The following is a 17,288-nucleotide window of genomic DNA, read 5'->3' as shown; positions in this document are numbered from 1 at the left end:
TTTGTTTTTAAATGTCATTTTTAAAGAAACAATAATGATAAATGGGTGATTGTGGTTTCAATGTTTACGTAAGTGTCAATTAATATAATATAATCACGAATAAAATTTAGTATTGAAAAACTAAGCTTATTTATTATCAGAAACACTTGCTGATGAAAGAATAGAGGATAGAGATTCCATAGTATGTATAATCTGTTTAATAAAAGCCCAGAATTTTTAATACTTTATTATATCATGCTGCCTGATATATTGCACTTTTTCTTTGTCTTCCGACAAGCACAAATAACAAGTGGCTGCTGTATTATAATCTAGAGATTTTGATCTTCTATTAAGCCTTAACTACCTAAATTATACAGCCTTGACCTTGTCCTTGAAAATGGTTAATATAAATTTTTCATAAAGCGAACTAACTAATGTTCTCGTAGCAATTCATTTTAACAGAAGTTGACTGTATAGTGTATTGTTTTCTTTAATTATTTCATATACATTTATAAAACAATTTTAACATTGATGATTCTACCAGTTTAAATTATATGTTGAGAAACATGCTTTAGTGATGTAGTGATACATAGATGTGATGTAAAACTCATAGTATCAGTATAAGTAATTCTGTTATACATTTATGTAACCTAAATCTAGAATACAATTAAAATTATAAAGTTTCATTATGAACTAATTAATTTAAGGATTTATAAAATATTTTAACTAGATCTCCACATAATTTTTTTGATGATGATGAATCGGATGATGATCATTCAACAGATCAAATTAAACCAGTTCAACAGTTAGAAGGAAAAGCTTTAATTAGGAGTATGTTAAAAGAAGTACAAGGAGAAGCTTATTCTTTTAGGTAACAAATTTATTGTTGTTACACTCTAATAAATTCAAAAAAATTGTATATAAAATATAGAATGTTTAAAATGAGTTATTCTTTAGTAAGGTAATTACAAAAATATAATAAATAGCATTTACAGAGAATGATTAATAATATATTTTAATAACATATATTCTGATAATTAAATGATAAGTAATAAACACTGCACAAATAATTATGATCTAGCAAGAAGAAACTACAAGAAAGCAAACATTTTCATCCATGTTTAGTGGACTTCATCTGGCTAACTGTCCTTTACAGTTTGAATTTGAAAGTACATTTGAAGGTGCTTGAAGAATAGCTTATATTTTTATGTCTGTTGTTTAAATGTATTAACTCTTATAAAGCTTTTTATATTGAAATTCTATTTAAAAATAAAATTACTTAGTATTGCTGAAAACATAATACAGTATAGTTCCAACATATATATGCATATATGAAAAAAATGAAAATTTACTGAGACTGTTTACAAAGAAAAATATTGTCATGTTACTCTTGGATGAATATATCAATAAACTATAATTGACAAAAAAGCTATGTATTAAGAAGGAAGGGTTAGAATCAACTTTATTAGTGCAAACATGATGATAATGATGGTAATAAGTGATTTCATTATCATCAGTATCATAGCAAAGAGAGAATTTCCTGTGGAACAAAGGTACAATAAAATATGTACTATGTAAAACTGGATTAACTAAGTCCAATGCATATAAATATACCACAAATATCCAGTACAAATTATACATACTAAAAAGAAAGAAAAACAAAAGTTTTTGACAATTTTTAAATTGTTGTCCTTAGGTTAAAGTCAGTCTAACATGAACAAATGAAATGATTGCTCTATGTGTTTTAAAGTAAAGTTTGAATTTTCACATTGACATTTTAATTTTTCATATTGATGTTTGACTATTTTTTCTTTATTTTTAGTAAATATAATGTGTGCTGGATATTTCTGCATTAAACAAAGATACAATTTAAAGGAATCTGTAGTATGTTGTAAGATATCTTGTCTGAATACATGTAATATGGTCAGGCGTGGAGGCATACAGGCACTGTATCTAGTTATTGAGTATAAATTGATTAGCCAATAAATACAGCTATAATAAATTGGAGGGCTTATCATCTTGGGGAATAACTGTAACGAAATCAGACTAAATTTTTTACAAATTAGCCTTTAATTATCCAAAATCAGGTTTTAGAATGCATTTTGGATACACAGTATCATCATTCTACATACATCCATACAGTATGAAACACAAATTTATCAAGACCATCATAATATAAATAGCAATTTCAGACAAAAAAATATTTAATATAAATACAGTGCACTGTTTACATAATACCAGTAAATTACAATATACTAAAAAATTAAATAAGTACTAAACAATAAAATTTTTCCAATGATGAATTGTATTCCATCTGGAACTGGTAAATTCCACTTTTTCCTCTTTCCGAATTCAGAGAAATAGCACCATTTATTACAAGTTAGTTTTCTCTTAATAATCATTACAATAGGATAGGTATCACTTAATTCATTTCACAAACCTTTAACAGCATTCTTTATTGGTTTATTTTTCTTATCATGTTCTTTTTTTGTTTCAAATCGTATTGATGTATGTAGGCTGATGAAGGGGTCTGTGTACCCAAAATGCATTCTAAAACCTGATTTTGGATAATTAAAGGCTAATTTGTAAAAAGTTTAGTCTGATTTTGTAACAGTCATTCCCTAATGTGATAGGCTTTCCAATTTATTATAGCTGTATTTATTAGGCTAATCAACTTATACTCAATTTATGTCGTGGACTTTAATAATGTATCTAGCTATCTTGTGACAGATTTGTCCACAGATGTTGCAATTGCCATTCTAGATCTTTCACACTTGTAGGTGGCTGGAGCTGATATCCCATCTGGTCTTACAAATGCTCAATGGACAACAAATCTGGAAACTGGGCAGCTAAGAAAGTCTGGCAGCATGACAGAGATATTTCTGAGAAACCATAGCTGTGTGTAGTTGAGCATTATCTTGCTGGAAAATGGTTAAATTGCAGACCTACTGTGAAAAACAACACGAGAATGCAGGATTTCCTGAGTGCACGCACTGTTGTGTTGTCAATGCCCCTTTTACTGTTACCAGGGGTAACCAATCATCAAGCAAGGTGGCTCCCCATACCAGAATGCTAGCAGGGAGCAGTGTGCCAGTAAAGGGCAGGATTGAAGTGCTTACCACTTGTCATCCAAACTCTAACACAGATATTATTTGTTCCCAAACAGAAGTGGAATTTGTTACTAAAGACATTATGCTGCCATCTGTAGCAGTTCGTATTTCTCTTACAGCACCACTGCAAATGAAGCTGATGATGAAAGGGTGCTAAACACAGAATACTCAATGATTGTCGTGCATGCAAATTTGCCTTTGCTAGTTGCCTGTCAATGCTACGGGAAGAGACAGCATTCTGTAACAAGGCTTCCACCTATCTCTGGATGGTGGACAAAGATAAAGTTGCAGTTGTTTATGCCTGTCTAATGTTCAGATGATCATCTCTTCTGGTAGTCTGTCTGGAGTGTACAGAGAGTGCTTGCCATGTGTGTGCACTCTCATGTATTCACTGCCCTCAACATCTGTTAGGTTATAACATTCCAGATGTCAGGCAATTTAGCAAGTTGGCTATCTTGCTTTCCTCAGTCTGATAATGCACTTCTGTCCAACTCCATCAGTTATGCATAATGTGTTTAACTGTGTCATATAGTGACGCCATTCAAAAACTTCCAAACAACAGATACACTGAAAATTCTTAACACAGTAAGCCTCTGCAACCCTTTTTATGGGTTGCAGAGGCTTACTGTGTAGTGATGTTAAGCTACTCTGGTGGCATTATCTGGGATGCAATTAGACCACAGCTATTCTAAGGCATGGATATGCTGAGTTTTGCAGTAATCAGACAATTCTATCTGGGTGCATAACTTTTGTCAATAAGTGTATTTTATAGAAATGATCTTCATTACTCTTTTTAATTTTCATATTACTTAGAATTCTTGTTTGTGAAACTGGTTTTAAGAAAGTGTGTATTTATTGAAATAATGTAGTATTAATAAAGTGTCATTGAATGAGTTTTTGAGTTTTGGATGATGATGATATCATTTTTATAGATTTTTGGTGATATGCTTTCTGTACATATATAATTTTTAAAAGCCTTACTATTAATTTAGTATTTAAAAATTTTTTCAGTGATGCTCTTCCTGCTCTCATATATTATCAAAAGAAAGCAGTTCAGCCAGCTGGATGGAATGCAATGTTAGAAATAAGTTCAAGTTTTAAACTTCCTATCACTGGTTATGTAAAAGTATGTAGAATTTAAAATATATATGTTTTGACTTTTCCAAGAAATATTATTTCTGAAATTTTAAGAAATGTTCTTATATAAATCTTAATAGATAACTCAATATAAACTTGGAAAACGATGGGACACAGTTTTTGCTCTTGATCCAAATGTAAATATTATTAGAGAGACTTCTTATCATATGAATGATGAGGCCCAGACAGAAGTTAAAAAGGAAGATATTATTGCTGGTAAATAATTTACAGTTTGTTTAAAGATCAGTTTTATCATTAAAAGATTAGGTACTTAACTAAATAATTTTGTACTTATAATAAATTATTAAACTATTTATTCACAAAGAGATGATGTATTTTGATTAGTACTCAGTAGGTTTCATATTCGACTTTTTTGATGAATATTCTCTGACAAATTTTAAAGAAATATTAGATTTTCTATGATGAATTTGTAAAAACCATACACAAAAATACAGTGAAACAAAAAGTATATCCGAAGAGCAAAGTCCTACTTATATCCTACTTATTAGTTCAGAATAAAGTAAAAGTTATTTTTTGGTGTTAAGTGAATGTTATTTTAATAAATCAAATATTTTTTAACAGTTTAAAATTTTTCAACTTAGCTTTCTTTTAAGATGTAAGAAATCTAAATTGACTTTTAAATATTCTCTGTTTCACATATTCTAGTTTGATTTTTATTGTTACTGAAGATGATATTTTGGAATATCAAAAATGTTTAATTATTAAAAATAAACAAACAAACCTGTATTTGCAAATTAGAAGAGAAAATGGAACAAATGAGAAAACATTCAGGTATATTGTATAAGTATGGATTAAGAAATAATTATTCAACAATTATAATAAAGCTAGGAAAGTGTCAAAAGTGTCACATAATATATTTAATGAGGTAGCAGAAATAACTGAATTGAAAGCCTGTGTGATATCAAGGTAGAAGATACAATAAAATTTTTAGATTTGAAGCAGCTAAGGATTTCATATTGGGTTCGAATGAGGGTAAAAACTGTAGATTTATGTTTAATGCCACAATACTGATTATAATCAAAGTTAGGTGTAATATGACAATAAAGATAATCAATATAAGCACAGATCAAAACATTCTAATAAAGCAGGAGGAAATAATCTATTTTTGAATTGCTATTAGATGTAAATTTTGCCACTGAGGAACAAAGGCTGTTAGTAATGTTTTCTTGATAAAAGGGTAAAAATAGAGGCAAAAATGGTGAATAAATTCTGTCATTTTGCTAGAGATTGCATTGGGACTAAAGTTAGATGTATTAAGTTTGGTTATGGCATTTTTTATGAGGGTAAAGGTGAATGAAAAGCAATCAGTGCTACAGGAAGAGTAATTAAGGGGTTTAGGATGGGACTTCTTGATAAAGTGAAGTATCTGCTTTCTAGGTCGTGATATATTGGGCTACAATTTGAAAAACTGTAGATTTATAAATTCCCACTGTCGACCATCTGTCTGTTGTCTCTCTCTTTAATCGAGAGTGGAGACATGAAATCCGAGATCAGATATGGAAACCTTAGGGGCAGGAGGCCCCGATTAACTATATAGGAACTTCTGATGCAAACTGGAAGCCACGTTATTTCAATTTAAAACTTTTTCCCTGAAAGGTGTTAGATAGACGACTGGTATGACTCTATTGCTAACAGAAGAGTATGATATACAGGGGCAAGATACTATAATACTAATTTGAGGCAGAGATCATATATGTTAAATGAAATAAAATTAAAATATGATTAAAAATTGCAGCCTGGCATTGTGACGATGTCACAATAAATAATTGCTTGTTTGGTATGTGTTTTCAGGTGGGAAAGTGCACTATTTGGTGGTTTAAGTTTACAAAAATTAGGCAAAATATTCCAGATTGTTTTGGGATTTGAAGCAAAATTCTCAACTATAGAGTGAAGATATTCCTTGTAACACTTTTGGCAAAATTTAAAAAATTGGTTTGGATGCATCTGTTAATGTATATGTTATGGACAAAGTGATTAATCGATTATGAATAATGACCAAAAAGGGGTGCAGTGTGATAAATATTGATTAATTTATCAAATTGACCGGTCGTTATGAATACTGCTATCACCTAGTCAAAGTGATAATAATACGTTGAGGAGTGATCATCCAACGTACGCTAGCCAATCGGCACTCTGAGTTGTGCATGCATATCGCATTTAGTATCAAATTTTTAATTCTGAGACATTTAAATTGGATTAAAAAACTCCACTTATTTCATTTAGAAATATTTATTTTTTGTGAATTACTTCAAAGTATTTTAAAAAGAACATGTAATCTTTTAAAACTAAGTGCTATTAACTATATTAATTAAATGGTAAAATTTTATCTATGTGCACCATCATGGCGGTGGTCGCAACTGTTTGTGCTCCTGACAAATTCCTCCAGCGGCTCCCCTCCGGGAGGAATCCATCGAGAGCACAAACAGTCGCGACCGCCGCCAAATTTGGTACTAAACGCAATACACACGCGCAACTCAGATGCAAGTGCTGATTGGCTAGCGTATGTCAAATGATCACTCCTCAACGTATTATTATCACTTTGCCTGATTAGATGATAGCAGTATTCATAATGACTGGTCAATTTGATAAATTACTGAAATTTATTACGTTGCCTGATTTTGTTTGTCATTATTCATAATGACCGGGCATTATGAATAATGCCCATATTAATCACTTTGTCCATAACATATAGATTACATAGATTACCTGACTTTCCATCTGCTCCATTGTTACATGTAGAATTTGAGTTTTCAAAGAAAAGGATTGAACCACATAACATTGGAATATTTTATGGTTAGATATTTTAAAACCATTTGTGAAAATAATTTCCATTTCTTTATTTTTTTAATCTAAATACAGATTAAGCAATATCGGGAATAATACATACTCTTGACTCATCCCTTATTAGTAATAATAGGTTCGGTAATTTTACAGTTTGATAATTTAATACACACTTTAGTATTTAAATATGTACAAGCTTTGAATTGCAGCAATTGTATTTGTTGTATACAATATTCATTTTAAATTTTCCATAGAGTATTTTGGCTACTATGACCTTTTCATAATCCACAAATAAAAGATTAGTAGATGACTTTTACTTTGTTCAGCAATTATTTGTTGTATTGTAAAAATAGCATCTATATATTGCTTAAGTATCAATTTCCCTTGAAAATTTTCTTTTTCTCAATAGATTAATTGATTTAACTTCACAGTTGGTTTAACCGTAGTTATTTCGTCTGTACCGCATTTCATCAGAGACAAAGACTATTGGGTTTTATTCACATTATTCTTTATTTCACTATGCATTTCGGGTGCAATCTTTTCCGTTTATTTTGCACCCCTCATCAGGTGTTACATTTCTACAATTGGTAGAGAATACATTTGTTACATTAATTATTGTAGATGGGTTTCTTAATATATATAAGTTATAAAAGATTATTACAGTTTTTTTGGACTAGTCATAAAGAGTTATTACAATTATTATAATTATTACATTATTTAGATTGATTTAACACAAATTAATGTAAGGGATTATTTCAAATTTTATTATTGTTAGTATTATTCGGTACTAACCTTTTTTAAGACCATTCCGTTATGAGGTGTTTATGTCACCGTCCCCCGAGGCATTTCTAACTGTCCTTCGTTTAGTTTATTTGCGTTTCTTAAGCCCCTCCCCATTTCCTCCCACACTTCGTCTACCTCCATGCCATTGTTTAGATTTATTGTGTTGATTTTATTGACTATTGTAAAGTGTTCTTTGAATTTTCGTAAATAGTTGTCCTTCTCTCTGTGGATTATTTTTATACTTTTTTTATCGATTGTGCATCCGAATTTACTGCAGTGATCGGTCCATGGTTTGATCTGTTTATTAAAAACAGATTCAACGTCAAAAATAACAATGAGAATATTACACATACGTTCTTCCCCTACATTAAAGACACATATGAAAAATACAGAAAAGTCTTCAGAAAAAATGGTATTATAATAGCAGCCAAACTAAAAAATAAAATTAAAAACAGCATCAACATCAACGAAATCCAAAATGAAAACAAACTAGACAAAACAGGAGTGGTGTATGAAATAAAATGTACATGCAAAAAACCAGCAATATACATAGGAGAAACAGGAAGACAACTAAAGACCAGAATTAAAGAACATGAAGCAGCAATCAGACTCAAATATAACCAATCACCATGGACCGATCACTGCAGTAAATTCGGATGCACAATCGATAAAAAAAGTATAAAAATAATCCACAGAGAGAAGGACAACTATTTACGAAAATTCAAAGAACACTTTACAATAGTCAATAAAATCAACACAATAAATCTAAACAATGGCATGGAGGTAGACGAAGTGTGGGAGGAAATGGGGAGGGGCTTAAGAAACGCAAATAAACTAAACGAAGGACAGTTAGAAATGCCTCGGGGGACGGTGACATAAACACCTCATAACGGAATGGTCTTAAAAAAGGTAGTACCGAATAATACTAACAATAATAAAATTTGAAATAATCCCTTACATTAATTTGTGTTAAATCAATCTAAATAATGTAATAATTATAATAATTGTAATAACTCTTTATGACTAGTCCAAAAAAACTGTAATAATCTTTTATAACTTATATATATTAAGAAACCCATCTACAATAATTAATGTAACAAATGTATTCTCTACCAATTGTAGAAATGTAACACCTGATGAGGGGTGCAAAATAAACGGAAAAGATTGCACCCGAAATGCATAGTGAAATAAAGAATAATGTGAATAAAACCTAATAGTCTTTGTCTCTGATGAAATGCGGTACAGACGAAATAACTACGGTTAAACCAACTGTGAAGTTAAATCAATTAATCTATTGAGAAAAAGAAAATTTTCAAGGGAAATTGATACTTAAGCAATATATACAAAAAACCGCACCATAAACGTCTAATACTTATAGAAGCATCTATATAGCTTTGTCCTTTCCTAAAACCACATTATTCTTTCTCTATTATTTCTTCATGATATTTTTATAATTTTATTTTAATTATATTTGCAAATATTTTTGATGCTGCTGATGGTAAAATAATGCCTGTAATTTTTACAGTCACTCTTCATTCCTTATGAATATTTACTACTAATTTCTTCTCTCATTTATCTGGTATTTGATTCATTGGGTGTATTCAGCAAACAAAGAATATGTAGCACTTTAGCTCGGTGCTATAAGTTTGACTAGTGTTCAGTTTCTTAATTAACATATGTCATAACAGTGATTCAGAACTCAGAAGCATAACATTAAACATATATGCATGATATATTTCTGTATTTGTAAATCTCTCTTGCTCTTTTATGCTTATGGTTATATTAAAGATTTGTTTATCACATTTTAAATTTAAATTTATGTTTTCACTCATTTTCAAGTGTGACAAACAGATCAAAAAATTTGCCATACTAAAGTATTTTAATGCAATGCAGTAAATGGCACTTGAACAATGGCAGACTGTTTCAAGAAAGCAGTGACATAGTGATGTCATATAAGACTAGTTCAGCCAGTTGATTCATTAAAGTGATGCAGCATTGCTGTTTGTTGAATGCACCTATTTTTCAGATATTATTAATTAACTAATTTAAGAAAAGTTTCTTAATTTGCTTTCTCCATATTTCTAAAGTTCCATATTTATCATATCTAATCTAATTTTTTTAAAGTTTTTCTTGTTCTTCATTCCTGCTAACATCTAACAAATCCATTGTTATCTATCTAAATAGAAATTTCCTTGTCAAGCATGATGAAATACTTTTTATGAGAAAGTAGAGATTGAAGAATTGAAAAGAGTAGAGACTTCAAGAAATTCAAGAAAAGTTGCTAATATTTCTACAAATTAAGTAGTTTATACTATCTGTTGTAATATAAAGAGCAACAAAACAAAATATCACCTGGAGTTGACAAAAATAGTAGAAGTTAGAGAATTCACTTACACACGTAAACAGATGATGGCCTTTATACTGTATTAAAAAAATATTAAAATATTTCTTTATAAAACTTTTTTATATGCTACATTCTGAAGTAAACACTCTTTTAAAAGGTTTTCTTGCTATCTTCCTTTTGTAATACACACCTTAATATTGTTTTGCTTTCTTAAATGGTATAAAGCATAGAGTTGACCAGTTTTACTCTTACTCTTTCCCTTAGGCATTTCTTTTTGACAAAATAGCAAGTCTTTAATTCCTCATTTATAAAACAAAGATGAATTGTAAGTATTCTAGTTGGATGAGCAATAACACTTCATATATAATGGGCTCATTAGATTGTTACTTCTGATTGGGTAACAGAACATCATGTGGTCAGTATGGAAATATTTTTTAAAAAATCATTATAGAAATGACACAATGCTACTATCATTTTTTAAATTTTTAATTTTTAGTAAGTTTAAAATATGCCATTTGCCAAAATATTTTAAAATATGACTTAAAGGAAATTTCCTCATCAAGCATGAATGTCACATGATCACTGACATCACCACAACGTAAGTGCAATCACCAATCCAAAATCGATAAAATGTTTCTATGGCTAATATTTCTACAAAATAAGTAGCCTGTACTTTTCATCAGTACATAAAACGAATATAACCAAAATTTCATCAGGATTGGACAAAAACTGCAGGAGTTATAAGGAATTCATACGCCCACAGACAACAGCTTTTATATTAGTAATAATTTATTTTCAGTTACTTTGTATTTCCATCTTTCTCTGATCTGTTGATTTTTATCTTTATTCCATAGTTTATCATAGTGTGTGCAATAGTCAGTCCTCTTCTGATATGTTACTTAAATTTAATTTTTCCATTTTTTTTTTTTTTTTTTAATAAATGTACCTGTGTCAACAGTATGAAACCTCTTTCATGCTCCACTGGGGATTTAATGTATTCTTGGTTTGATTTAATTTAATAATAATAATCTTATGGTACGTATTACAGGTTATCGTTACGGGACAACTTTAGTGCCATTTAGTGAAGAAGACAAAGCTAATATGTCATATAAACCATCAGAAAAGGGAATAAAAGTTTTGGGATTTACTAAAGAAGATAATGTAACTAACTTTTTTATATTTATTTTAATATTAAAAAAAAAATGTAAATAAAAAATTTCTTTCAGATAAAATATCATCATTACATTGGAGATAAAGTAATTTATATTGTGGGTCAGAAAACTAATGAGGTAATTTTATTAAATAACAAATAAAATCATAATTTATATGTATAATTTAATATGATTTGTGATTAGTAAAATATTTGTATATAAATGATTATATAAATAAATAAATAAGATGGTAAATTGAATAATATAAAAGAGAGCTAAATGATAAAATATTTATGCTAATTGTCATTAAAAAGTAATGAAATACTTCTCTTCTGTGTATATGATGGAATTACAGATAAGTTAATGTGTATACAATAAGGTGATGTGTCCAATTTGTTATTTGATGATAGTAAAGATGGATGCACTTGTGTGATATAGAATGGAAGAGTGGCATCATAAATTGTCTTTACCACAAGATGCTGTGGCCACACACCTGACAAAGAAAGCATTTGTTTCCTAGCACATATGTTTAATGTTCAAGATGGAGAATGAGAGAGATGTTTTTGCTGCTTTTCTGTTTACAACTTTTATATTATCAGGGCATCTACCCATCTGGAAAACCAGGAATTAGCTTGGAATTTTGGGAAAAAGCCATAAATTGTCTGTAATTTTATTTATTAATTATGATTTTTTTATTTTGTAATGACTATCATTTAAATGAAGGTATGTCTGGAAAGTTCTCAAACTTTTAAATTAATGTGCCAACAAAAACCACTAAGTGAATGATGTTTATGTTTGTTTCTAACAGTAACTAATTTATTAGAATACATATTTATATAAAAAGAATGTGAACTATCATCTTATAATTACTTTTAGAAATTTTACCAACTTTAAGTTATTGTTAAAAGATATTTTGTTACTACTTTAAATGTTTTGACAGTAGAACTTTCAGATTTTGACATTTAAATTGTCTTTTTATTTATTGCAGTCTAAATTGTTTCTTATTGCATTCTTTTTGTAATAAAAAACACTAAAAAATTGCAAATTAAATAAAAATAACATGAATTTTGTAAGTTGATAGTTTTTTTGGGTAGTTTTTGGATTCATTTGGAAGATAAGAAAAGAACAAACAAAAATACATTTTTATTTGTTAAATCTCTCATTTTAATAGATATTAGTTAAGTAGTCTTACTTAAAATAACAATATATTAATTTGTTATCATAATTTTAATTATGATAACAAATTAATATCATAATTTTTAATAAATATATTAATTTGTTATCATAATTTTAATTATGATAACAAATTAATTATTGTTATTTTAAGTAAGCATAATTTTCTAGAAATTATGCTTTATCTGTGATTCTTGTAATGTATTTAAGTTGGATGTAATCAGATGGATTATCTTAATAGTTCATTATCATATAGTAAGAGCTTTTACAAAAATTAGATATTTGGGATGTCTTTCATTATTAATTTTGTATTTGCTTATGTTTTTGATATGACCATAGTTGTCTTCTGGTAAATCTTTGATTTAATAGTTGCATTCAGCAGACTTAACAGTTCTGGAGCCGTTGAATATTTTTCAACTGTTTTGGAACATGTTTGGTGTTTTGATGTCACATTTAGTAGTGTCTTTTTTTTTATGTTACCTATCGCTAGTTGTAACTGATCAATAATGGCTGCTTCCTGTTCCAACATATGCATCACTTGTTGTTCAGTAGATGTAACTATGTAACAGCTAATGATTGAAACATTTTTGCTCAGTTACAACTGTCCACTCTGCTGAATGCAGCCAATGAATTATTTGGAAGAAGGTATCTCTGATATTTTGGAATGTCTGTTAAATCGAATAGAGACTGTATCTGCCAGCTGGGAAGTTCTGTGATAGTGCTATTTCTGCTAGTTTTAGTTTTGGTAATAGCAAAATCATTTGTGAAAATTATTATTTTTTTACTTATTTTCTGTTCAGTCTATCTATGGTTTTAATGCTTTAAATGATGATATAAATTCTAATATGAGAAAGTTTAATTTTTAAATGACTATCTTAAGCAATTTTATAATTTTTATTTTTAGTCAACAATCAAACATAACTGCTTTAATTAAAGTATAATATCTAACACACAAACATCTAATTGTTTTCAGACTTGGATGTTTGTGACAGATGAAAAAATATTCTAAAGTTCCTGTTCTAATTTGTTAATCCTTGAAGATGGACTTAGAAGGATTAATAAATTAGAACAGGAACTTTAGAATATTTTTAGAACAAGAACTTACCAAAACATTTTAAGGTTCTGGAACATTTTAAATTCAAATCAAATCAAAACCAAGAATTTTGGAAATTTGTTTTTGAAATTAAGAACATTAAAAACCTTAAGCTTCTATAACATTTCAGACTTTAAAAAAAAGCAAAAAAACATAAATTAAAAAAACCTTCTTTCCTGAATACTGGAACACATATATAATTAACACTCATAAACCTTAAAAGTCCAGCAGTGTACTTTCAGTCTTCTTCAGGTTTAAAAAGCAGTGAGATTCGAACCAGCGTAAATGAACAACAAAAATTATTAAATTAACTTTGGAAACAAAAAAACTAAACTTTAGAACATTAGTTAAAATTAAATTCATCTGTTAAAATCTCTTATTTTAACAGATGTCGGTTACATAGACCTAGATAAAATAACAATATATTAATTTGTTAACATAATTTTAATTATTTTTATTAGTATTTATGACTTTCTAGAATATATAAAGGAACAACACCGGAGTTGAAATTCTTGTAATCTATCTTACATAAGGTATCATTACATTTGAAATTTCTTTAACAAATTTAAAATCCACCAATACTTATAAACTAACTCTTATCAACATTGACACAGATTTGGTTTATAAGTATTGTGGGTTTTAAATCTTCAAATGTACTGGTACCTTAACGTTTTTGTATGTACTTAACTTAAGCAGTATTCTAAAGTTCTGCTGGATTGCATTTAACTGACTAAATGTACTGTCATCACTTTTGAAACTAAGCAGGGAACTTCCAATGGTATTTGTACTGATGTAAAATTTAAATAAGGTACCTCTTCTACATGTAGTTGTATTCTATGATATATCTGGTTTGCTATCCATAGTACTTTTTCTGTATTTGTTGTGATTTGATCTTCTCAACCAATTGTATCATAGCATTGAATCTGGCTGATTCTACATAAAGGTTCTGATAATGGCAATCACAGGAGAATTTAAGATGAGTTGTATATGCCTCTTCCTCAATATACACAATTTGTTATCTGTTTTGGTGAGTTGACTTAACAACTTTTTTTGTTACATGCGATAGTGATCTGGTGCATTTAGGAAAATATATTACCTTGACCTTTATGCCCTTAGAATAACAATATTTGTTTACAAAGGAAAAAGAAAATTAGTTGTTTGCTTAATTTTGCAAATATACTTCTTTTTCTTATTAACTTGAAAAATAAACACTGGTGGACAGATTACATTTTTAATTCAGTATTACTTTTGCTATTAGACAAACTAAATTAATTTTTGCAGTTATATGTAAATCTTAAAAATATATTTTAAGATATTAATATTAATTCCAGTTATTTATGTGAATAACATTGTTTATTTGTATTTTTTTGCACCGGTTATTGGTTCCATGTATGTTATTAACTTTATCCTGGTGTGGTGTGTTGTTATTTACTGTGATTTAAAAAAAAAACAAAAAAATTATAGTAAAAAGTTTTTTGAATTCTTGAAAATTTAATGTTTAGTTTCCTTGTTGAAATAATAGGAATATTTGTTTATATATTTGTGTGTTAATAAGAAACTTGACTACAAAAACAAATTTCAAAACATAAATAAATCAACTCCATAAAAATAATATAATTTAAAATTATTACATTATTTTCTTTTTATTTCAAGTCTGTGGAGAAGGCATTATCTGCATTTATTCAAGCTCTGTACGAGACAAGTATGGTAGCTGTTGTCCGTTACGTCTATTCAGCAAATTCTCCGCCAAAGTTAGGTTTTCTGTCTCCTCGAATTAAAAAGGAATACGAGGTATTTAAGTTATTATAATTGTTAATAATTATTTAGAAGAGCTATTGGATTAATTAACGTATTAAAAATTTTATTTAGTGTTTGGTTTTTATACAACTGCCATTTATGGAGGATTTACGACATTATACTTTCTCATCTCTTGATGCAAATGCAAAGAACTTGCCAACAGGTAAATTATTACATATTAAAAGGTTTCATTAGTGTAATGTAAAAGTATTTGTCTTGGATCAATCATTTTATTTAATATTAAACATAAAATGTTCCTTACAGTTGTAAATACTTAAGAAAATAAATACTGATTTGATGATTTTAAGTTTTTTGTAATTTTTAAAATTATATGTATTATAAGTATAGCATAAATTATATATTTAATTATACACGTAACATGCATACATGATTTATGATATGACAAATATGATATCATGAGAACTTCTTATGTTTGCTTAAAGAGACCTCTGTTGTTAGGTTAATGAGTTTTTTGATTTTTTTTTATTTATCAAAAATATTTTTAATCTTTGTTCATGATGTATATCAGATCTTACTTTAATAAATTTTCATTTTAAAATCTATTAAAAAAGATTAAGAAAAATTCTTATCCTTTTCTATTTACTGAAGTCTGGTATTTAATAAAATTGTATTAAAAATATATAAATTTTGATAAAATTTATAGTTATGCTTTTTCACTTTCCTGTCTTTCCATCCCAGGTGAATTTTAAAAGACTTTAAACCATTACTTTCTGTTGTTCTCTTTATATTTTTCATAAATGCATTTTGATCTTCCAATCCTCGTCAGTATGTTATTACATTTTATAGAGCACATTTTTGCTTAAAATAAGAAATATTATCATTAAAAATAACAAACAAAGGTACATAAATTTTTTTAATATCTTAATAATGCTGTTTACACAATTTCTCCATGACATTCAAGTTCTTTCTGTGCCATCTACAATTGTATATCATTCTTGCGATACATTTATACCTATATTTAAATTTAGTAAATTTACATTTTTATCTTTTAATTTTTTCATAATAGCAAAATGTTCTCTTATTTTTCTTTTATTTATCATTTTTTTCAAATGATATTACTTTAATATTATCTTGATCAATTCAATTCAGGATGACCCAATGGTGTTGTAGTCTCTGTTAAATGTTCTTTTACTCTAGTCTTAAATTGTCTACCAGTTTCTCCTATATATATTCCTTTATTATTATTATGTTGGGTTTAGTGAGTTATACTTGATTGACACCAGTGGCTGTGTACTGTGCTGGACCAGAGTAAAGGCATAGCAACCAAAACAAGACAAAAATTAAATAGATGTGTCTGTGTGTGTGTGTATTCAGGGATTTCCTAACAATATGACATGTATTCAATATAATGGCCTTCTGTAGTGTGATGTATGTGTTTCTATTCAATTGTAATGTTCCCAGGCTTTTATGTAGTGTGTGTGGTATCACACCTGTAGAGGAGAGAACAACAGGTACAATTAGCACCCTATCCATCCTCCACAGATGCCTTATTTCCTGGGCGAGTTCTGTGTACTTGCTGATTTTTCAGTGCATGTGTTTTGTACATTGTGAGTGTTTGGAATGGATATGTCTATAATGTATGTGATTTTATTGTGTTTGTCAATAAGTGTGATACCTGATCTGTTGTGATAAATTGTTTTATCTGTGATTATGGCTCTGTCATAGTATATTTTGTGCATGTTGTTTTCCAATACTGTCTGTGGAATGTATTTGTTGTATGATTCATGAATGTTTAATAATTTGTTTTACTTTGCAAGTTCTTGGTGGTCGCTTTTATCAGCAACTCAGCACTACTCCTTCCTTGTACTACTTTCCTTGTACTACTGTATTATATTTGCTACTTGATTATGCCTATATAAATAATCTGTCTATGCCAAGAGCTTGCAACTGGAAGTGAT

The 17,288-nt window shown here is 28.6% G+C and overlaps 1 protein-coding gene across 1 annotated transcript in view; it reads left to right on the top strand.

Annotated features, from left to right (window-relative positions):
• The window catches only part of Ku80, a 48,421-nt gene that overhangs the window by 16,511 nt on the left and 14,622 nt on the right, over nucleotides 1-17,288 (top strand). Inside the window, exons 5-11 of the mRNA XM_067268842.1 lie at nucleotides 710-850; nucleotides 4,101-4,215; nucleotides 4,307-4,442; nucleotides 11,204-11,316; nucleotides 11,382-11,444; nucleotides 15,226-15,363; nucleotides 15,442-15,532. Coding sequence (XP_067124943.1) covers nucleotides 710-850; nucleotides 4,101-4,215; nucleotides 4,307-4,442; nucleotides 11,204-11,316; nucleotides 11,382-11,444; nucleotides 15,226-15,363; nucleotides 15,442-15,532 — 797 coding nt within the window. The remainder of the gene's footprint in view (nucleotides 1-709; nucleotides 851-4,100; nucleotides 4,216-4,306; nucleotides 4,443-11,203; nucleotides 11,317-11,381; nucleotides 11,445-15,225; nucleotides 15,364-15,441; nucleotides 15,533-17,288) is intronic.

This window comes from Centruroides vittatus, unplaced genomic scaffold (genome assembly GCF_030686945.1).
Source record: "Centruroides vittatus isolate TY-2023 unplaced genomic scaffold, ASM3068694v2 contig_341, whole genome shotgun sequence".
Classification (NCBI taxonomy): Eukaryota; Metazoa; Arthropoda; class Arachnida; order Scorpiones; family Buthidae; genus Centruroides; species Centruroides vittatus.
Note: the sequence above shows the minus strand (reverse complement) of the source record. Positions and strands in the feature narration are given on the sequence as shown.